The sequence below is a fragment of the Myodes glareolus genome, chromosome 9 (assembly GCF_982192425.1).
Source record: "Myodes glareolus chromosome 9, mMyoGla1.1, whole genome shotgun sequence".
NCBI classification, from domain to species: domain Eukaryota; kingdom Metazoa; phylum Chordata; class Mammalia; order Rodentia; family Cricetidae; genus Myodes; species Myodes glareolus.
In genome coordinates, this window is record NC_142034.1 from 24,514,621 (window position 1) to 24,537,487 (window position 22,867).

A 22,867-nucleotide genomic window follows, 5' to 3' on the forward strand; every position below is an offset into this window, starting at 1 on the left:
GTTGAAGTTGAGAACTGTGTAATAAGAAAGCTTCACCAACAATTACCTATCTAAAGATTATGAAAGACTAATTTCACATCAGTCTTTCTCAGTACTGGATTACTAATTTTAGATAAAAGACAAGAGAACAACCTAGTGGTCAAAATATTTTGGCACCCTAGTGATAATCACCAGAGCATAAAAACAGCCTGTATATGCTTTCTACTCGGTATGATCGCCTGCTTCTCAACAAGCTTTATTCCCCATACATATCATCGACAACTGAACTTAGAAATGTCACCAGCAAAAGCAATACCCTAAGGATAAGGGAGATGAAGTGAAGGTTCAAAGAGTGGAAGCAAGATTACTGAAACATAACACGGAAGTTCCTTTTTCATACCTTTGCAATGAGAAAGCATGGTTATTTTTGCTTTTTAAATCTCACTCCAGGGGGCTGGAGATGACTCAGTGATTAAGAGTACCACCTCTAAAGGTCCTGAGTTCAATTCCCAGCAACCACATGGTGGCTCACAACCATCTGTAACGAGAACAAGTGTCCTCCTCTGGCCTGCAAGCATGCATGTAGGCAGAGTACTGTATACACAATAAATAAATAAATCTAAATAAATAAATAAATCTCACTCCAGAAGCTAAAGATCTAGATACCTGTTCTCTGAATTGTTTGTAAAAATTTCAAAAACCATGAAATGGTAGTAACTCTAAATACCCAGCAGAGTTAAGTCATTAGTAATTATGGTAGACTTAAATCATCCTAGTAGGATCCTGAGTGGGACAGAAAAAAAGGTAAGGAGAGGAACCAAGAAAAGGAAAGGAAGGAGGTAGATAGGATGACAGCTACCCAGTGAGGAGGGGTAGGACAGATAGCACCAATGATTCCCAAAGGTTATCTTCCAACGTCGGCTGGAGGAATCCCCTACTTGAGTAGCCCAAGGCTGTAGAACACTTGGGAGGTGTTCCCACATATGAGAAAACCAAGCCAGACAACAGAATCAATTAGTGTCCAGGAATGCTCACCTTACCTCTCAGGCCAACTAAAATACTCAGCAGACTGTCTCTCCTTGAAGTGGTAGGCTATTTCTTCACTAAGGAAAACCTCATTCTCATTCCACCTAGCCCTTCAGAATTATTAAACTGTGAAAAGTCACTCAGTAAATTTATAAAATCCAATGAGGGGGAGTTGGACAATTTTTAAATAAAAAAAACCCCTAGTTTACAATGAAAAAGTGTTAACTTACTATAGGCACTAGTCTTTTTAAAATTAAGGGTGTGTATCTGGGAGAGGAGTGCTAAAGATATTTGGGCATTGAAAAGGCTTTCTACATGGAATGGTTTTGTGCACGAAGAGAAAAAGGTACAGGCTGGTCCTCTGTCTTTAGGCACAGAATCAAGACAGCCACTATTATAAAGCAGACATGCAATGACCTAAAACCAAGTCACTGTCTCTGCAGAGACTACTAACAAAATTCTTGGAATTGGAAAAATCTTGACCTCTCCATTCTCCTTCAGGGTCAAAAAGAGTTTGATTTTGCCTTAGGCAAAGGATACCAAAAACAGAGAAATTTAGCTCAAGTCAGCAATCCTCAGCAGCAGCTTTTAATCCTTCATTTTCCATGGCCTGGGTGCCATTTACACTTCTAAGACTTGCTCATCCCACATACAAAGTTCAGATATTTTTTTGCTCTTCCTTTCTCCTGATAGATTTTATTTGTTTTTCTAGCTAGACTGCAGCACATATGGTCAAGAATTCTTAGTATTTTAAATTATAAGCAGAACTAAAACAATTTTCCTCTCTGGTAGAGTTGGGAAAGATCTTAAGAATAATATAGACTATAACTTTCAAACAGCTCTGATTCATTTCTTGGCTTACTGCTGTTAGGAAATCTCAAAGGTTGCTGGATACATTAACCCCCCCATGCTGATCCTCTTCTATAAGACTGTGGAAACCAGACTGGGTGAAATGGTGGAGATCCTGGTTTCAGAGTATCCTTTAGGTCTAAACAGCTTCTTACCAGCTTCTTTTGATGACTGTTGAGCTCAAACCCACTTACCTCTCCTGCCAGGAGGAGTCAGTCAGGGTACATGAAGCTCAACTCTTGATGGCTTCATACTACCATCCATTTTCTACTTTTTTCTTTTTAAAATCATGTTCTTACGGATTCCCTTAACTCAATTTTTAATTCTTTAGTTTCTACTCTAGTACTCTCAAGTACCTCTTCAAACCCTGAGAATTTTTCTTTTGTTCTGGTAGTTTATGAGTCTTCCGAAATTGAGAACCCATAACATAAAGGAAAAAATGTCCTTCATATATGATTAGATATGCTCAAAGGGTACAGAAATTAGAAGTAAATGCAATGGAGCAAAAGTGGTATATTAACAGGAAATATTTAATTTTCCAATCTCCACTTTCCATCTTTATAAACTGAAAGAAAAAATTTAATATATTACAAAATATCTGTACATAGACAAGGTACACCCAATGGGGGTCAAAAACAAAGAGAGAGAAAGGAATACAGTGTCAGGAACCTATAAATCAGGGAGAATGAGGTGGCAACTGACACTTTTCCAATGCACCATTCTCTCTCAAAACCTGCTGGTAACCACTTTAGCACTGTACCTATATACGCATATTAGACACACACACATACACACATACACGTGTTGGATGGTGATTATGGCATAAGCTAACAAGAGTACTACATACAAACTTGTGCTAATTGCCCTGTTTTAAATACATATTTCTTATGTCATTTGTGAATCCTTATTCATATAGAGAGATAGAAAAAATAAGGAAACTGGGTTAAGCAAATGTGCTTTTAAAACCATATACAAAAAATGATCATGGTCAAGCCAGTTTTGTCTCTTATTCATGAACAAAATCAGATTTCTTGTCTGTTCAAAATAATGTGTTTAATAATGCTACAATAGTTAAAACCCAAACCACTTTTGAATGGAATTAACTAGGTTTCTACTTTTTAACCAGTTGGGCTGAAAATTAAGCCAAATTTTTACTTTCATTATGTTAATATATAGTGTAGCTGAAAAATGACCAAATACCTTTTCTTCCTCCATAGATTTCAGAATATTTAAATGAGTTATTTTCCTTTGCTTTCAGAAGTAGTCAAAATTATTATAAAAAAATATTTTTTATAGGTTACACTCCCAAAATGAGGTGGGGGTGAAATGGGATCATACATACATAAACACACATTCACATACTCACCCCCTTCCCTAGCAGGGATGGGGAAATGGAAGTTTACGTAAATTATTTAGACTATTTGGCATAATTAAAAATATAGTGGCAGACGGGAAGGGAAAACATTATTGATGACTATCTATAACCAAAATACAATGAAAATATATAGAGAAATTTATTCATATTTGATGGGAAAACAATTTTTTTTCACTGAACAGATACTTTAGAAAGTATCCCTGCTCAGTTTCTTTAATGAAACTGGGGTTCAACACCTTATAATAAAATATCCTAAAATAAGGCCCGTGTCTGAGGACTAACTAGTAGCAAACTGAAGGTACAGATAAAACTTTAATGCAATCTATGGATAGCATATCTCAGTATTCCTAGGATATCTAACCAGACATCCTGGCATAAAAAAGCTATCAAAGCCAAATGGCTAGAAGGTTCACTTACTATTAGTGTTTGGCCCTGTGGCAAAGCCATACCAAAACACAGAAAATAAAGAAATATACACACTGGCATTTATTTCAGTAACAGGGGAAAATAGCTTTTATGTATCTGAAGAGAGTTCTTTCACCACTTTAAATTTTTTAAAATTAATACATCTTTCTAAATATATTTTTTTAACTTAAGAACTTGGTATTGAAACATGAAATTTCACTTGAATTCTGAAAACTATTCTCCAAGATGCTCAAGTATGTTTGCTTTTCTCTGTAAAAGGGAGCTTAACCTACAGTTCACAAACTCCCAAGTCTGTGCAGATCAATATATGACATATATGTTTTTAAAATACTCCAGATGCTGATGGAAAAAATGGAAGCCATAATGAGAAGCCTCTCAAGTAATCTCACTGAGATCCTTTCTCTCTTCCATGTTTTGTTTTGATAAGGCAAGGTTCTTGTCAGGAAATCATACTTTATACCCTTTACCACAATCAAAATGTTCCCTATAAGAAATGGTAGGCTATACATGCTGTGATGTATACTTATCAATACTGTTCTCATGGTAAGCTGCTTAAAGCGTTTTCTTTAAAAGTATCAGAAATCGATATATCTTCAGATATACACCCTAAGCTAGGTTATATATCCATGTATTTCCAGGATTTTCTCTGACAATATCACAAGGCTCTGTTTGAAAGGCTTTAAAAAAAAAACATAAAAATATACATGTAAACAACATGCTTATTGATCTTATTATCCTTCTAGGTATGGAGGTACCATCTCTAACCACCAGTTCAGCAGCAATATACTATCGTTTACAAATCAACCTCCCCATCATAACATGGCTTAAAAAACAAAACAAAAATTTTAGAATTGAAGAGTTACAGAGAACAATGTAGGAGTTTGAATTTCCTTTCCTTTATTTAAAAAAGAAAAAGAAAAAAGAAAGAAAAGAATCATTCCAGGTTCTTGGGCATCTCTACTATCTACTACGTTTTCTATCAAACAAATGCCTAAAAAAGATAAAGGAATAGGGGCAGGAACATAGTGGAAGGAAAAAGAGAGGGACAAAAAGGCGAGGGGAAAGGAGGAGAAAAAAGTGAAGCAAAAAGCAAAAATTGGGTAAAGTCTCCCTTCTTGCCCAAGAATGCCACTTTCCTCAGACTGCTTTAAGTGCAGGAAGAGGGCAAAATTGTCAAAATTGAGCAAATTTAAGGATGAGTAATTTATTTGAAAAAGGTATGTACAAGATGCTCAACTGAAGCAAAAATGGGAGATGGTTGAGAGAAAGGAAACATCGAAGCCACTGTTTCCCTTCTAGCAAAAGCCTAAGAGCTCAGATCTTGTGAACACTATTCTCCTCAAAGGTGGGGTGGGGAACTAAATAAAAATTCAAAAGAAACCACACACAAACACACACACACATACAGAGAGAAAAAACAAAAACAAAACAAAAATAATTTTGAAACCCAAAGCCTCTCCAGAGTCATCTCAAAACAAAACTGTCCTCTCTCTTCTGCCCAAGGGCAGGCAATAAGCTAATGCAACAATTACTTTTCAACCAAATGTCTCTTTTTCTCCATATTTTCTACTATAGCTCCTACATAAAGCAGAGGTAAATATTCTGGCTATTGCCCATCCAGGAGGAACTGGTGCCAAGATCATTGAGTCGCCTGCTAGTAGCAAGTGAGCAAGGAAAACAATGGACATCGTTGCAGTGGCCAAATACAGATAATTACCTTGCTCTAGCAAAAGATTAAAGGTTCAGAGGACTAGATGGAAAGAGGGATGGGGAAGGAACTTTTAAAGGAAATGATGTCTCTGGGTTAATAAGGAACTCCTCTCCCTCTTCCCCCTCGAGGTGGGACTCTTGCAGCCCCCCGGTAGAGTTTTCCATAAGCAGAAGACTGAGCTGGGCCCCCCCACTGAAGAGTTGTTCCTGAGCTGTTGGCCCCAGTGGCTCCTGGACCCAGCTCCCCATAGTTTTGCAATTTGGTCTCTGTATGTACCACAGAGTTGCCATTTCCCTCAGACTTCAGGAATGGTTGCCCAACCACTGAGTGTAATGCTAAGGGTACCCTGGCAAAACGAAGGTCCTGGTCCCCTGGGAACTGCACTGACCCTGTGCCCTGGTAACTGCTGGACTCCCCAAGGTGGCTCACAGAGCCTGAAAAGGTCCTGTTCTTCACCAGGGTCTGGACCAAAGATTCTGTCAAGGCTGGACCAGAACTGCGATCATCAGTGTCAGCGGCACTGAAACCTGCTTCAGGCCCATCAGTGTTTCCATAAGTCCTGTTTGGATGGGATCGGGTGGAGTACTCCATTGGTCTCAAGGCCTGGTGCTCATGTGGCAGGTGGCCAGGAGGCTCTGCTTCAGGCTGGGATAAAAGTTGCAGCAAGGCGGCTGTCACGGCGGGATTCAACTCCTGGGGGGCGCTGGAAAGATCGCCTTCAACCAGAGGGGGTGGAGGTGGCGGCGGTGGAGGTCCAGGGGGCTCAGGGGGCCTCTTCTCTGGTGGAAGAATGTGAGGAGGACATGCTGTGGAAGGGTTACTTCTTTTAAACACCATCTTAAAAATCACATGTGATTATAAACACAAACACATACTACCCAACATAGATAAATACCAATACAAGTAACCAGATTCATTAAATAAAATCTTGGGATCAGGAAACTGAAATTTATAAATAAAATAATCAAGTGATTAGAAGTAAAACAGTTGTATTCTGGATCTAATAGCTGGTATAAAAGATATTACGTTTCAAATGACTCTCCTGAATTTTTTTTTTGTCTGAGATTTCATTCCTTAAAAAGCCGTTCAGATTGTTGGCAACCTCTCCATCCCTTCTGCTGTTAAATCAAAACATTTTTGAAAATAAAGTATAAAGAAGGAAGACGAGAAGGAACAATATACATGTTGTCATCACATTTCTAGGACATAATCCTTCTGTATAACCTACAGACCTGGCTAACACATTTACACAACATTCGATGATATAAGACTAACCTGAAATACAACTTAAAAGAATATGCAGGAGAGAAGCAATCAAGAAAAAACGTGATAAGTATAAAAAGTCATTTCACTTCAACAAACTTTAGTCATATCTCCCCATAACCATATCTTCAAGTTGGATATTAACCAACTACACCGTTATTCAGGAAGACTATTAACAATTGCAAAGACCAAAGTAAGCCTATTGTAATTTTCTATTTTATTTTCTAATCTTCTACATGCTTTTTATTCTACGAAAAAGAAAAATCACTCCAGCAGTGTTATGCAGAACTAAACCGGTGATAAAACATGTTCATCCTGCGTTAAGAATTTACTATCCAGAAATAATACTGACCTAATACTACACTCAATTATAACTAAGATCTCTTTGTTGAAACATGTCCAAAATTTTGCTTTTTACTGCTGCCTAAATTTGCGCAAAATGACTTCTTACCAAAGCAAGAGATGAGAGTTAAATGGCATGAGTTTGAGGCCACACAAAACTACTGAGACAAAATGCCTTCAAAGATTTGAGAGTCAACCTGCTAAAGAAAAGGTTTAATGTTTTGGTTTTATCTTTCAAATGACAAATTTTTCTTTTTCCTATGGAAACATTTAAAAACATCTCTATGATCATTCTTCTATTTTGTTAGTTAGTGATGTAATGTCCATACTTAGACAAGTCCAAATCAGTTTTTGGTTACAATTTGATATTTCTGTAGTATAATTATCTAGCACATACTTTGTAAAGATAGTAACTAAGTTTCCACACTCCAAGTATGCACATGAAAGTACTCTAAAAAACAATATACAATTTTAACACTGCAGTGGAAAAGGCCATGTGCTATATGAAACAACAAATAGGGTAAACAGTCTAGAGCTTCTGGGTTTGGTGGCACAAGTGGACAGAAGAGGAGGCAAGGAATCAGCTTTCAGTTCTGAACACTTTATAATATGTAACTCCAAGTTACTTGTTGATTGGCTGGTTATCTGAGTACTAGGTAAAAAATAATTTACGGCAGAAAAAAAATCGGCTACTTAAAATTTACAATTTGAAGAATAATTTGAAAGAATAGGGTAACTGAACTATAACTATGTATTTATATTCAGAGCCTTTTACTGTCAACACTACTTATCTATCTTGACAAGAGAACATCTAAGTACCAGTGACATTAAAAGAAGTATTTGGAGTCCATTCACGAAATGAAACACCAAGAATTTTCACAATTCGGTGTTGGGTGGGTGGGGAACAACAAGAAAACCCAAACCAACTATAAAAGGCATGGCTGTGAAAATGGCAGTTTAAGTTTACATTCTTCCAGTTATACCACCTTTAATTAAATAACTGCTAAAGTTAATAAAGCTTCTTAAAGAAATAAAACTAAAAATATAAATTATAAATCACATAGTCTTTGGGTTTAAAGTGTTGATGTTGTCAATCTATAATAATTTTATACTAATGGAGGGAGGTAAATAAATGGAAAAATAGTTTCAACCATTACCCTTTCTTAATAAGTACAGGAAAACTAAATTACCAAATGAAAATCATTACCTTTCTTATTTATAGTCTGCCCTCTGGTGGAAGTGTTAATGAACAGTGAACCGGCCAAGTATGAGGCAACAGGGTGTGCTGGCATGGGGCGGGAAGATCTTAAATTTTGAGGTCAGATTGTGCTACATAACAGCAGAGGCACTAGATAATCCAGGAACAACTATAATAATGAGTTGCAGAGTTTGGTGGACAATTTTTTTCCTTTCTTTTTCTTCTTCTTCTTCTTTTTTTTTGAGACCAATGGTTGGCCTGGAACTTCCTATGTAGGACCAGGCTGGTCTTGAAATCACAGAAATCTACATTTCCCTGCCTCTTGAGTGCTGGGATCAAAAATGTATGACATCACAACCACCATTTGTATTCATCTTTAGCTATGACATTTTTACACTTGGCTCTAAAAACCTAATCCAATATATAGCTATATGCTATGATTTATTTTTAGTTCAATTTCATTATGTGGTTGACAGCTTGTTGGCTTGGTTATTTGGTGAATATTTCTCTATAAGGATGCTTTAATTTGACCAAATTCTTCCAGATATTGAGTTGAAATTATTTATTTTTGGATGGATAATAGGTAGGATCAGAATCTGAGACATGAAATTAAAAAGTTTACTTTAATTCTAAATAGTTTTTTCTTTATATTAGTATTAAATATTTATTTTATAGCATTAGTGTTTTGTCTGCATGTATGTCTGTGTGTCATGTGTGGTACCTGGTCCCTGTGGAGGTCAGAAGAAGGCATCAGATCTTCTGGAACAGGAATTACAAGCAGCTGTGAGTCAGTGAATGCGTGCTGGGAATTGAACCCAGGACCTCTGCAAGAGCAGTCAGTGCTCTTAACCTCTAAGCCACTTCTCCAGTCCCATTATATAGCCTTCTCTACTACTCTTTAAAAACAATTGTAATCATCATAGGACATGTGAGTGTACAAGTTCTAGCATCATCTGCCAATAATCAGCAGAGCACAGACTTACTTAAAATTTCTTAAGATGCAGCTTTCCTATTCACAAAACAAAAGGTTAATTTTATTATCTTTCAGTTTTAATAATTTTCACATACAAAAAAAAAAGAAACCAGGTTATATATTTGACCTAGTGAAAATAAAAGATATATTTTTCTGTATCAACCAAGATGAAATATAAGTGCAGGACCCTAAAGTTCATTACACCTCTTCAGTCTCTGTGCCTCTTCTTTTTCCCCAATTCATGGAATCTTCAAGGTCAATGAAAATTTCCAAGGAGTTGAAAACATTTTCAGATGGAATTTGTAAACAGATTGTGAATCGGAACTGACTAGATAATTTACAATACTTTTCCTTCTAATAAACTGCATGGATGTGGTAATGTGACACAAGTTGTAACACACTTTTATCCCCTTTCAGATTTTGTTTTTTCTTTTCATAATGCTTACTTCTTGATTTCACTGTTTCTTTCAGAAACATAAACTTAAAAATAATCACTTTTGTATACAATTACTTTTTGGAAAGAAAATGTAAGCTGTTATCTGCTTAGAACAATTCCCCAATTATTTTCAGAAACTGAAATATTTTATTAGGGCTTTCTTGACTGTTATCTTCCATATAAAATTCTGGTATCCAGGATTCACTGCATTAGATGTAAAGAACATTTCGATGTTTATTTAAAAGTCAGATTTACTAGGACTAGCTAGCTACCATATACATAGATACCGCACTACCTATGGCTTTGGTTTCCGTGGTTAGAACACAGGGATTTTACTTACCAGTACCTTCTTAAGTGGAAAAATTATCAGTATATGAAAGGTGCTTTGATATTTAAAAGAAAAAGCTGGCCAAGAAATACATCATTTGGTGCTATGTTCTCCTGTAGACTAGATTACAGAAACTGAAACTGAGACCAATGATGTAAAAAAGAAAACATTAAGAGATTTTTTTTAAGAGGATCAACAGCACCTGAGCTCAATGAGATTCATGACCGGTCTGTTTACCTGCTGCCTCCTCCTGTGGCATTGTAGGAGTTCTTCGGGGCCCCTGTGGCCCACTATTCTTGTCACTGGTGTTTTCCTCCAGGTTACCTGCTGGCTCTTGGGTTTTCATCAGCTGACTCAAGAGAACTGCCAACATATTCTGCATGTCAGCTGGTGTATTCGAAGCTTCAGGAGTTGTCTGTTCTGCCGAAGGCATGACCACTGATACAGAGGGTACCTCCTTCAATGATTCCTCTGGGGCTATGGATTCTGAGTTCTGCTGCTGGGAACTGGCTTCAGTCAGTGCACTAATCGATTGATTCAAGGCTTCCAGCTGCTGCTGCATCTCTGGGTTGGAGTGGATATTAAGTAGTTGTGCCATTTGAGGGATGCTCAGGTCAGTTTGGCTCTGTAGCAGGTTTAATAAGACTGCCAATTCACTTTGATTCAGCTGCTGTGTGATGTCACCAAGACCTGTAGGATGACAGTGGAGTCAATATAAGATGAATAAGAAAAAAAGATCCTTTGTCTTCTTCAACTGACAAAAGCAATGCATAATATCCAAAGATGTAGCTTCATTTTGAAGGTCTCATAGTTTTAATACCTTGGATTAACATCACAACTTATTTTTTATTTTTGTTTAAAAATTCAAGGACTTAAGACTGGTGAGATGCAGTAGGTAAAAGGCACTTGCCACCTAGTATGGCAACTGTATAAAGCCCAGGACCCATAAGTGGAGCAATTCCCACAAGTTGTCCTCTGAACCCTAATATATTATGTGCAATCTCCAACAAAATAAAAACTAAAACAATAAATAAATAAAATACAAAGACTAAAGCATGTCTGAATTATATATAAAAGTGACTATATTTTATCTGTATTCTTCAAGATCAGTGATTTTCAACCAATATTATATGTAAAAACTGTTAGGATACATTTAAGAACTCAGGTGCCTAACATTCCAAGAGATTTGGCATTTATTAAAGGGTTATTTATCTCTGGTACTCGGGGCTGGACTCAAAGATCAAATGTAGTGAAAGATAACCTTTACTTTCTGATTCTCTTGACTCCACCTCCCCAGTGCTGTGTTGCAGTTGTTTGCCACCACACTGATCTGAGGATATTTAGTTTTAAAGTTTTCTGGATGATTCTAACGAGTACCAAATGTTGAAAATAACATTGTAATCTCATCTATTGGAGGCTGAGACAGTAAACCACTGGGTCAAAGAAGAGAAAATGGCCGGGCGGTTGTGGCACACATCTTTAATCCCAGCACTTGGGAGGTAGAGGCTGGTGGATCGCTGTGAGTTCGAGGCCAGCCTGGTCTACTAGAGCTAGTTCCAGGACAGGCTCCAAAGCTACAGAGAAACCCTGTCTCGAAAAAAGAGGGGGAAAAAAAAAAGCAAACTAACCTTAAAATTTACTTATTTAATTGATTGGTTTCTGCCACACACAATCTAGGAGAAATACAACATTCCTTATTTCAAAGAATGAGAATACTCTGCTGTAAACTTTCTGAACCATGTGCAGAAAATAAAGTTTATCTTCTCCTCGGAAATAAAGACAACAATCTTTTTCCTAATATTCCACTGGACAAAAACACAAGGGTATGAACATATATGCATTCTACCATCAAAATCTATATAACTGAACTTAATAGAAGTAGAGGCTCCATCCCAGCACTGACCTACTGCATCCCCAGGACCAGGTTCTGCCTTGACAGGAGCAGGCTGAGGTGGTGCTGGGCTACTGTTCTTCACAGGCTCAACTGTTGTCCCTGAGGTAGTTTCTTTTCGAGAAGCTTTGGGCGGAGGTGGCTCTTCTATTACAATACCACTTTGTCGTTGGCGTCGACGTTTCTTACTCCACAATTCATGGCAATCCTGCCAGTGAGGTAGGCTGGAAAAACACCAAACAAAGGAGGAATAAGTAGTGAGTAAATGTAAGAATAATGAATCAAAATAGAAAAGAAAGGAACATGAAAAATAGAATAAAGAACAAAAATATCAGAATGCAATACAAAAAGAATTATTGCAGGTGGAAGTTTGTGGAAGTATTAAGAAATAATACTAGAACCAACTTCCATATAGTCAAATAATCTTTTTGTTGGTGTAAAATGAATAAAGAGAACTTTACTGGTCATGTTTCATTTGAAGATAAATGTAAGTGCAGAAATGAACAGTTTATTAATAGTTATGAAAGGCTAGGAAGGGGCTGAGAGATGTCTCAGTAGGTAAATTAACTTGCCACCTAGCATTAAAATCCTGAGTACAATTTTGAATTCACATGATAGAAAAAGAGAATCAACTCCCACAACTGGACCTGACCTGAGGCCTGGCAAGAGCATGAACACACACACAATGTGAAAAGAGAAGAGACAGTGATTTAAATCTTGGGACTATATAAACATATCATGATTTAATCATCAATTTGCAAATCATTAACTGAATTTCCATGATTGGATATCATCAACTTTCTTAAGGAATAAAGTGGGATCTTGTTAGTTTCAGGCTATCCTGGTCTACTTAGTGAGTTCCAGGTCACCCAGGGTTACACTGTGTTTCAAAAAAAAAAGGACAAACAAGCAAACAAAACTATATACTAGTTTCCAAATTTCAGTAAAAAGCTTATACATCAAAAAAAATATATATCAAATCTATCAAAATAAATTTGCACAGATCTTTGGAGCAATAAAATAGTTACCATCTATACATGTACTTATCTAAATCCTTTTCTTTTCCTTTACTTTGGAAGATATTATCAGGCTAACCCGAACGCTTGATTGAGCTGCAATTAAAAGTGGCCATTCCTTTGTGTGGCAAGAAAATTAATGATGCAAGAGGATGCTAAGTTCAACACAGTGAGACCACCCCACAACTCAAACAACAAGAAAAAAAAATCCCCCAAACAAACACACTAAAGGGCTGGAGAAATTGTTCAGTAGATAAGAGCGTGGGTTGTTCTTGCACATAACTTGAGTTCCCAGGACCCATGTCTGGCAGCTGAAAGTTGCAGGGACTCTGACACCATCTTCTGGCCCCCACAGGCAACCATTTACATAAATGCATAAAAAATAGCAAAATGAATAAAAAAACAAGCATACAAAATAACAACAACCGAAAGAAAACAAAACAAAAACAAAACCCAGCAAAAACAAGAGGCTGCTTGGGAACACAGCTTAGTGGTAAAATAATGATTTGACTAACACATACAAGGATCATAGTACTGGCATAAACAAAAAACAAAGAAACAAAAATAAATCTAGCACAAAAGCCATTAATACTGCCAGTGATATGTTCAAAGACAAAGGATCTTGTATGCGCTATGAAGTTGAATGAGGGTATAGAACCTCGGAAGATCCTCTAATGTACATTCTATTCATAAAATTGTCATGAAAGAGGGCCCTAGAGATGGCCAAGGTAGCAAAGGCCCTAGCAGCAGAATCCAAGCACTGACTCTCAAGTTGTCCTCTAACCTCTATACAAGGGCTGTGGCCTATATATATGCACGCGTGCTCACACACACACACACACACACAAATGAAGAAAGTAAAAGATAAATTATGATGAAAGAGAAACATTAAGACTATATATTTACATAAAAATTCAAGGAGACAAAAGTAGGCAGATCTGTATGAGCTCAAGAACCTGGTCTCAAAAAATGAAAAAAATTACTAACCTGACAATGTTACAAACTATTTAAAATTAGAACTGTTCTTGCAGTGTAGAAAATAAATAGTCACAACATAAATGATTAAAACAGAAGGAATGGTTAAGAGCAAAACCTATAAGGAACACTTTCAAAGACATTGTTTATCACAATAAACAATAGAGATCTAGAAACAAAAGAAAATAGCTTGAACCAGACTAAACAAATATGGTTAAATTTATTCTTTACTTAATCCAACCTTATCCACAGTTAACACTCCATTAGCACTGACTACAAATTTTATTTTGAATTTAAATTATTTTGATTTTAAACCTTTTTAAGTTTCTCATTTTCTGAGTCAAGGAGGAAGTTTAGAATCATTATACAGTCAACAATACTCACTCTGGAGGTGCCATTTTGCTGAGTTCCACATCTTTAAGGAAGTCACTCTGCAGGGTCTGTTCAGCTGTGCAACGCTTGCTAGGATCAAGTGTCAGCATGTGGTCCAATAAATCAAGAGCTGCTGAAGGAATGCTATAGAATGGAACAGAGAAATCAAAAACTCACAACATTCCCTTAGTTCTCAAACCTGCAAACCTGTATCAAAAATTATATGAATTTCCATTTCCATGTAAGACTGAGCAAGGAAATTGGAAACTGGCTAATGCAAGCAACAAGATCTGAGCCACAATTTAAGAAATGCTACAATGCACATAAAAACTTAAAAAGCAACAATTCTGTTCTCTTTCCTTAGGAAGATCAAAAGGACTATAAGGAAATCCACAAGTTGTTGAAAACAAAATGGTTTGCATTTGTCCAAGGCCTTCGGAAGAGAAAATCAGAAATAGAGTCTGACAGAAAAAAACTATTCAAAAATAAAGTGTCAAAGGCTGGAGAGATGGCTCAGAGGTTAAGAGCACTAGGCACTCTTACAGAGAACCCAGGTTCAATTTCCAGTACCCACATGGCAGCTTGCACTCTTTCAAACTTCAATTCCATGACATCCAATACCCTCTTCTGCCCTCTGCAGGCACCAGACACAAACATGGTATACATACATGCATGTAGGCAAACATGCACATATATAAAATAAAAGAATAAAATAAAATGTCTACAATGGGCTAGCTGAGGCAGCTCCTGTGGTAAAGGTTTCTGCTCCCAAGCCAGTATTATATCCTTGGGATCCACATGGGCAAAGAGATTAGACTCCTAGCTGGGCGGTGGTGGCGGCACATGCATTTATCCCAGGACTTGGGCAGCAGAGGCAGGCAGATCTCTGTGAGTTCTAGGCCATCCTGGTCTATAAAGCGAGTTCCAGCACAGGCTCCAAAGATACAGAGAAACTGTGCCTTGAAACCCCCCCCCCCAAAAAAAGGACTCCTGAAAATTATCTTCTGACCTCCACACACAAATACATAAATGAATGAATGTGACTGGGCTTAGTGGAATACATCTTTAATCCCAGCACTCGAGAGACAGAGTCAGATGGGTCTCTATGAGTTTGAGGCCAGACTAGTCTATGTGGTGAGTTCCAGTCTAACCAAAGCTACACAGTGAGACTGTCTCAGGCAAATAAAACGAAGCAACAACAAAAATGCAATCAAGGGGCTGCAGGAATGGTTCAGTGATTACGGGCACTGGCTGTTTTTCAGGAGGACCTGGGCTCAATTCCTAGCACCCATATGGCAGCTCACATTGTAACTCCAGTTCTAGGTGATCCAACACTCTTGCACATGTGAAACACCAATGCACATAAAATAAATAAATCTTTTCTGTTTGTTTGTTTTGTTTTTCGAGGCAGGGTTTCTCTGTGTAGCTCTGGCTGTCCTAGCTGTCCAAGAACTAGCTAGCTCTTGTAGGCTAGGCTGGGCTCAAACTCACAGAGATCTGTCTGCCTCTGCCTCCCAAGTGCTGGGATAAAAAACATGCGCTACTAGTAACCAGGTCAAAATAAAGAAAAATATTTTTAAAATAAAATGTAATTAAAATGTTGTTGTAATAAATTGGGCTTATCAGTAAAAATTAAGTCCCAACAAAAGCTAGAAACAGAAAAGAGATATAAGATTGTGTTAAACTCACAAAGAGAATTCTTCTCTTAGACGTCTCCTATATTGCTTCTTCGGTTTCATGGTGTTGAAGTAGGGCAGCTTGATAACATCAGGCCACACTGCTGGACAAGGGCTACCACAGAGACGACTGAAAAGACAGCAAAAAGCCACGTAAAATGAAGTAAATCATCAGTATCATGACTTCTAGAGTTTCTTGAAGGAGAAATTATCCTCTTGGATCTGGGAAATCTATGACTTATTACATTAGTAGGTATCAAAAAAAAGTAAAGTATGACTTTACTCCTCTAAGGAGACGCAATATAAGAGAACTGGTTATAAGAAAACATACTGGAAATACTGAAAGAAAGCAAGAGAAAACTATTGAAAATACAATCCAAAATGATTCACATATTTTATAAAGCATGTTTTACAAAAGGTTTTCATTCTCATCATCAATTTTATTTTATTCACTTAGAATTATTTCCTTTCTATCTCTCTCTCTCTCTCCTTTGGAACAGACCAGGTCTCTCTATTATGTAGGCCTGGCTTTACAGGACATATTACATAGACAAGGAGAGCCTTGGAACTCACAGAGATCAAGAACCTGTCTCTTTCTTCTTCCAGAGGCCACCCCACATCTGGCAGAATTAATTTCAAATAGGAAAAATTTTAAGAGATGGTGCGCACCTTTAATCCCAGCACTTTGGAGTTAGAGGCAGGTGAATCTACTCTGGTTTATATAGCAAGTTCCTGGACAGCCTGGGCTACAAAGAACCTGTTTTGCTTCTTTTTTTTCCCCTCCTTTTTCTTTTTTTGGGTTTTTGTTTTGTTTTTCTGAGACAAGGTTTTTCTATAACAGTCCTGTCTGTCCTGGAACTCGCTCTGTAGATCAGCCTGGCCTCAAACTTACAGAGATCCATCTGCCTCTGCCTCCCGAGTGCTGAGATTAAAGGCATGAACCACCACTGCCTAGACTTTATTCCTTTTTTAAAAGAAAGAGATGTTTATACATAACTGAGCATTTATTATTATTACAATAATGAGTTATATATCACTGTTTATATCTACATTTGCTTGTAATGTTTTTCCAATACATTTTACTGAATAAGAAAAAGGAAATGTCATACATGCCTATAATCAAAACACTTAGGAGGCTGATGTTAAAGGATTGTAAATTTGTGGCCAGTATGGTCTATAAAGAGAGACTCTGCTTTAAAATGAAAAATCAAACAAAAATATAATCCAAAAGAAAAAGGAACAGAGAATAGAAAAGGAAAAACGATAAAAGCAAAGTATAGCAAGAGGTGCCAAAATTCCATTCTTCAAGCCATCCCTAAATTGTCTATGTAGAGATTACATTTTAAAACTGTGGCTAGAAAAACAGTTCAGTGAGAAAACTCCTCCTGCCAAGCCTGATTTGAGTTCAATCCTCAGGTCAGGACCAACATGGTCAAAGGAGAAAGAAAACATGTATTCCATTAAGAATTATGCTCTTTGTTTGGTTATTTTTCATGACAGGGTTTCTCTCTGTAGCTCTGGTTGTCCTGGAACTCACTCTGTAGACCATGCTGTCCTGAAATACAGATCCACCTGCCTCTGTCTCCCAAACGCTGCGACTAAAGGTGTGCACCACCATGGCCAGCAACACTTCTTTCCTTGCACTGAGCTAAAGCTAAGAATAAAGTAGCCATCCAAACAAAAACAAAAGAAAAAACAGCATGCTTTATTTGTGGGTAAGTATGTCCATATGGAGATAAACTTCAGAAGCTGTTCCTTAAACATTATTCACCTTGGTTTTGAGACAGGTTTATTCTTGTAGCCCTTTCTTTGTTGAAGGCAATAAACTCGCTCTGGTCAGTGAGTGTTAAGATCATCTATTTCTGCCTCACTAGCACTGATGTCACAAGCATGCAATAAGACACCTAGCTTTTTTATATATAGGTTCTTGGGGATCAAATTCAGCTTTATCCTAAACTGCACAGCAAATACTTTACCACTGAACTGTCTACCCAGCTCCCATTTTACTTTTTATTGTTTTAATGATTTCAATTACATTTACATTTATGTGTTTTTGTGGGAAGTGGTGCGTATGCCACACCACACTAGTAGAGATCAGAAAATATCTTTCAGGAGTCAGTTCTCTCTTTTTACTATGTGGCTCCTGCAGATAGAATTTTGTTGTCAGACATAATGGTAAGCACCTGTGTACCCAAGAAGTGACCTCACTAGCCCATTGCACATTTGGCTTTACAAACACTGACACCGCACCAACCACGAGGCATCATATGAGGAGTTAAAGGTTCATAGACAACAATTGTATTTTTCCATTTGAAAAAGTTAGTGGATACTTTTGGGAGTGTCTCCTTCATGAGTACTAGTGAGTGAACTCAGGTCATCAATCTTGGAACAAGTACCTTTACCCATTGAGCCATCTTGCCAGTTTTTTCTATTTCTTTTTTTTAAAAAATATTTATTTATTTATTATGTATACAATATTCTGTCCGTGTGTATGCCTGCAGGCCAGAAGAGGGCACCAGACCCCATTACAGATGGTTGTGAGCCACCATGTGGATGCTGGGAATTGAACTCAGGACCTTTGGAAGAGCAGGCAATGCTCTTAACCTCTGAGCCATCTCTCCAGCCCCAGTTTTTTCAATTTCTATTTTTGAGATGGGAACTCACTTTGCTCAAGCTGGCCTTGAACTCAAACTTTAATGATTCTTACTGCCTTGGCCTTCTACAAAGTTAGTATTAAAAGCAACACTGTTCTCAAATAAAGCATCTTTGTATATGACAAAGAATAAAAAGAAGAAGGTAAGATTTAGACATAGAGTTGAAGAGGAGGTTCAGAGGTTAAAAGCACTTTAAGTAGGATACAGGTTCAGTTCCCAGCACCCACATGGCAGCTGACAGCCTCTAGTAACTCCAGTTTTACAGGATCCAATGCCTTCATTTGGCTTCCAATGGCACCAAGCATGCATGTGGTGAAATTACATATATGCAAGTAAACACTCAATTACATAAAATTAAAAACACATGGTGGCACACACCTTTAACACCATCACTGGGGAGGCAGAGGTAGGTAGGTCTCTGAGTTCAACCCAGCCTGCTCTATAGAGTCAGTTCAAGGACAGCCAAGGGGATACTAAAACAAACCCGATCTTGAAAAACAGAAACATATGGCTGGTTATGAACTACACTGATGGTGATAGAAACAAAACCCAGATCCTCTTCAAGAACAAAAACAGCTCTTAACTGCCGAGCCATCTCTCCATTCCCCTAAAACTGAATTTCTATGTCTACAGGCTGACACAAAAGAGATGGCATGCTGAACTGAGCAAAGAGAAATTTATTATATCATCTGATGGAATAATTGAAAAATGTTATATAAATTGAAGGATCTCATTATCTATTCATTACCTACATTTAAAAGTGTGGGTTATGACTAAGGGTTGCATGACTGGATCATGACAAATTTGGCAACAGTAATACATAAAACAACCAAAAAGCTAACTAGAAATCAAATGTGTGCTAAGTCTGAGATGTTTCTGACAGCATTCCCCAGTGTTGTGTTGTATGCCTTCATTGAATCTTAATTCTGAACACATAACAAACTTGCACTGTGAGTGGTATAATCCCACAAAATGCTAATGAACACGGTCTAAAATACCTCAGCTCAGATTTGAGACTATCATGTTGTAAACTGCAGTGTCTTACAATATATTTAGCTTCTGGTTCTTTTAGAAACTATCTGGGTGTGGTTGTACATGTCTTTAACCCCAGCACTCTGAAAGCACGGTTAGTCAGGATCCTGGAGTTTAAGGTCAGTCAGGGGTACTGAGAAACCCTATCTTGAAAAAAACAAACATGGGAAAAAAAAAAAAAAAAGGAAGGAAAACAAAAACTTTAGCCAGGCCTGGTGGTACAAACCTTTAATCCCAGCACTCAAAAGGCAGGAGTATCTCTGTGTGGTCTAAACTAGTCTGATCTTATAGCAAGCTCTAGTATAGCCAGGAATACTACCCTGCCCCTCTCCGAAAATAAAAAAGAGCTTTTAATAAATTCCTACAGGCTGAAGAGATGGTTCAGGGATTAACAATTGTCTGTAACTCCAATATCTGACACCCTCGAACAGACATACATACACGCAAACACAACAATGCACAAAAAGTAAAAATAAAAATTAAAAGTAAATCCCTACCACCATTCTTAAGGATGTAAGTATCAAATTATTCTATGTTTAAGTTGTATTATGTTAGAATATTTTCATTTTAAAAACTATTTGAGTTAATCACTGGGGCTTCATTAAAAAAATAAATGGTTTTCCAACTATTTCTTTTATTTACATTATTTATGTTGAAACAAGATGTCACTATGTAATGGTGACTTGTCAAGAACTAACTATGTCGACCAGGTCTGCCTCTAGCTTCCCAAGTGTTGGAATTAAAGACAAGTGCCACTATGCCTGGTTTACTTTTTCTAACATTTACTTTTATTTTATGTGCATTGAGGTTTTGCCTGCATGTATATCTGTGAGAGGGTGTCACATTTCATGGAACTGGAGCCAAAGATAGTTTTGAGCTGCTATTTGGATGATAGGAACTGAACTCAGGTCCTTTGGATAAGCAGTCAGTGATCTTAACTGCTGAGCTATCTCCCCCGTTCCACCTGGTATCTAAAAATAGTTTTTTTTCTACTTACTTCTTTCTTTGCGTGAGTTGTACATGAGTATTTGTGGAAGTCATTGGACAAGTAGTGGTATATTTGGACCATGGGGTCCAAAGATCAAAAAGTTATAAGAGTACAAGGCTGACATCCATATGCACATGCCCACACATAAATTAAAATAAATTCAACTATAAAAATAAACAAGCATATTTTATTACTATACAAGTTTAATTTTACCTTTAATAAATTATAAGTTTACGCCAAAGACTACTTTAAAATAAATTTAAAATTTATCATCAGTAAACATTAGATACTTCTACTACCTGGAGTTATGTAAAAATCTTCTCAGATGAAAATAGGCTAAGAGTGAAATAAGTTTAAGAAGCAGGCACTTAAAGGTATATGTCTAACAGTACCTGATCAGTTCTAGCTGAGCCAGTTCCAAATTGGCTTGAAAAATAGGTTTCTTTGTGAACAGTTCCCCAAGGATACATCTAAAAGAATAAAATTTAACGGTTAGAAAGAAATCCTTTGAGCCTATCTAAATTATGTCTCGATAACCATGATAATCTAAGGAATTACAGACAATTTTACAAGGATAGTTAGCTGTTTCAACAAAAAATTAACTTTTCATCATTAACTTTCTTTTGTAGAACTATGCAATACTATGATAACCCCTCTGGCAATACAATTACAAAGAAACCAATGTATTATCAGCTAAAATCAATTTCATCAAGACTTTTAAATAATTTCTGTCTAAATACCTTTGTTATTTTGAAATGGAAACGCAGAGCCAGAGAGATGGTTCAGTGGGTCAAGCAAGGATTGAGAGCTGTGTTTGAATCGACATATGGCACATTAGCTGAGTGTGGCGGTGTGGCTATAATCCCAATGATACTATAGCAAGATGGGAGAATCCTTCGAAGTTGGGCAAGCAGCAAATAACAAAAGGGAAACACACACTTTGACATGCATACACATCACACATGTAACCAAATATAAATAAAATAAAACATCAGAAAAAAGAAACATCAGGGTTAAAGAGGTATCTCAGTGATTAAGATCACTTGTTTTTGAAGAGGACCTGGGTTTAATTCCCAGCAACTACATGGTGGCTCAAACAATCTGTAATTCCATTCCCAGGGAATCTAATACCTTCTTCTGAGCTCTGTATATACCAGACATATAATGGAAAACATAAATACATACACGTAAACAAAATATTTGAACACACAATAAAATAAATAAAACTGTTAAATAAAAACTTTGGTGGAAGGATCACATGAACCTACATGTTAGAAACTAGGATGTACAACAGCAGAGAAATGGTTTTAAAAAATAAAAAACAAACTAGTATAATGTTCAATCCTGAAGTAAACAAAGAGTTATCTCTAGGACATTATTAGTATAAGGATAAAACTGAAATAAGGACTGTATATTTATCCTATACAATGCTAAACTTCCTTTCCTAATTAGCTCTCGGGTTGACCTCAAAATTGGGATCTTCCTGCCTCCATGATTGGGTTCAAAATTATAGGTTTGCACTATACTGTCCAGGTATTTTAAAATTTCTTGATTTTCATAATTATATTATGGTTATATAAGATGATATTTCTTGAAAGTATTTCAGATAAATGTAAAGGGGAAAAATATGAATATTCCATACATTTCCTCTGTCTGAAACAATCTGTAGCTTCAACTCTAGGGAATCTGAAGCCTCTGGCCTCAATGGGCACTATATTGGAGGACACATACCAAGATACAGACATTTACGTGTACCTAAATAAAAATATGCTGAAGGTTGTGATGCACCCCTTCAATCACAACACTTGGGAGGAAAAATGCTGGATCTGAGTTGGATGCCAGCCTAGCAGTCTTCATAATGAGTTCCAGAACAGCCAGGGGATATAGACAAAAAGATGTTTTCCAAAAACATTTAAGAAACAAAAAATTAAAAAACGCCAATATAAAAACAAAACAAACAAACAAAGAAACGCCAATATTAGTTCGTTGGTGGCGGCGAACATCTTTAATCCCAGCACTTGGAAGGCAGAGACAGGTGGATCTCTGTCAATTCGAGACCCGCCTGGTCTACAAGAGCTAGTTCCAAGACAGGCTCTAAAACTACAGAGAAACCCTAGAAACCCTGTCTTGAAGAACAAAAAAAGAAGGGGGGAAAAAAGCCAATATTGTGTTGCTAATTATTTTAATGTATTTTTTGTTGAGCTTTAGGGACATATATTCTCATATAGCCTAGGCTGGCCCTGAACTCCCAATTCTTCAGCCACCACCTCCAAAATGTCAGGATTTCAGACCTTTACCACCACCATGGACACTGTATACACTTTTATTTAAATAAAATATTTTCTTTGATTCTTTGA

General features: G+C 37.0%; 1 protein-coding gene across 13 annotated transcripts in view; it reads right to left on the reverse strand.

Moving 5' to 3' along the window:
• Positions 1-22,867, reverse strand: part of Cdk12 (cyclin dependent kinase 12) — a 77,022-nt gene that overhangs the window by 17,260 nt on the left and 36,895 nt on the right. For 10 of the 13 annotated variants that reach the window (XR_015003811.2, XR_015003814.2, XR_015738754.1 and 7 more), the window contains exons 9-14: positions 20,903-20,980; positions 15,850-15,966; positions 14,173-14,304; positions 11,810-12,021; positions 10,144-10,596; positions 5,755-6,172 (exon numbers count right to left, since the gene is read on the reverse strand). Coding sequence is in view for 2 of the 13 variants with exons in the window: in XM_048450819.3 (XP_048306776.3) it covers positions 5,460-6,172; positions 10,144-10,596; positions 11,810-12,021; positions 14,173-14,304; positions 15,850-15,966; positions 20,903-20,980 (1,705 nt within the window). In the remaining 11 variants the exon portion in view is untranslated. Of the gene's footprint in view, positions 1-2,366; positions 6,173-10,143; positions 10,597-11,809; positions 12,022-14,172; positions 14,305-15,849; positions 15,967-20,902; positions 20,981-22,867 lie in introns of those variants that run through there. The other 3 variants (XM_048450820.3, XM_048450819.3, XR_015738755.1) reach the window with 3 other exon arrangements.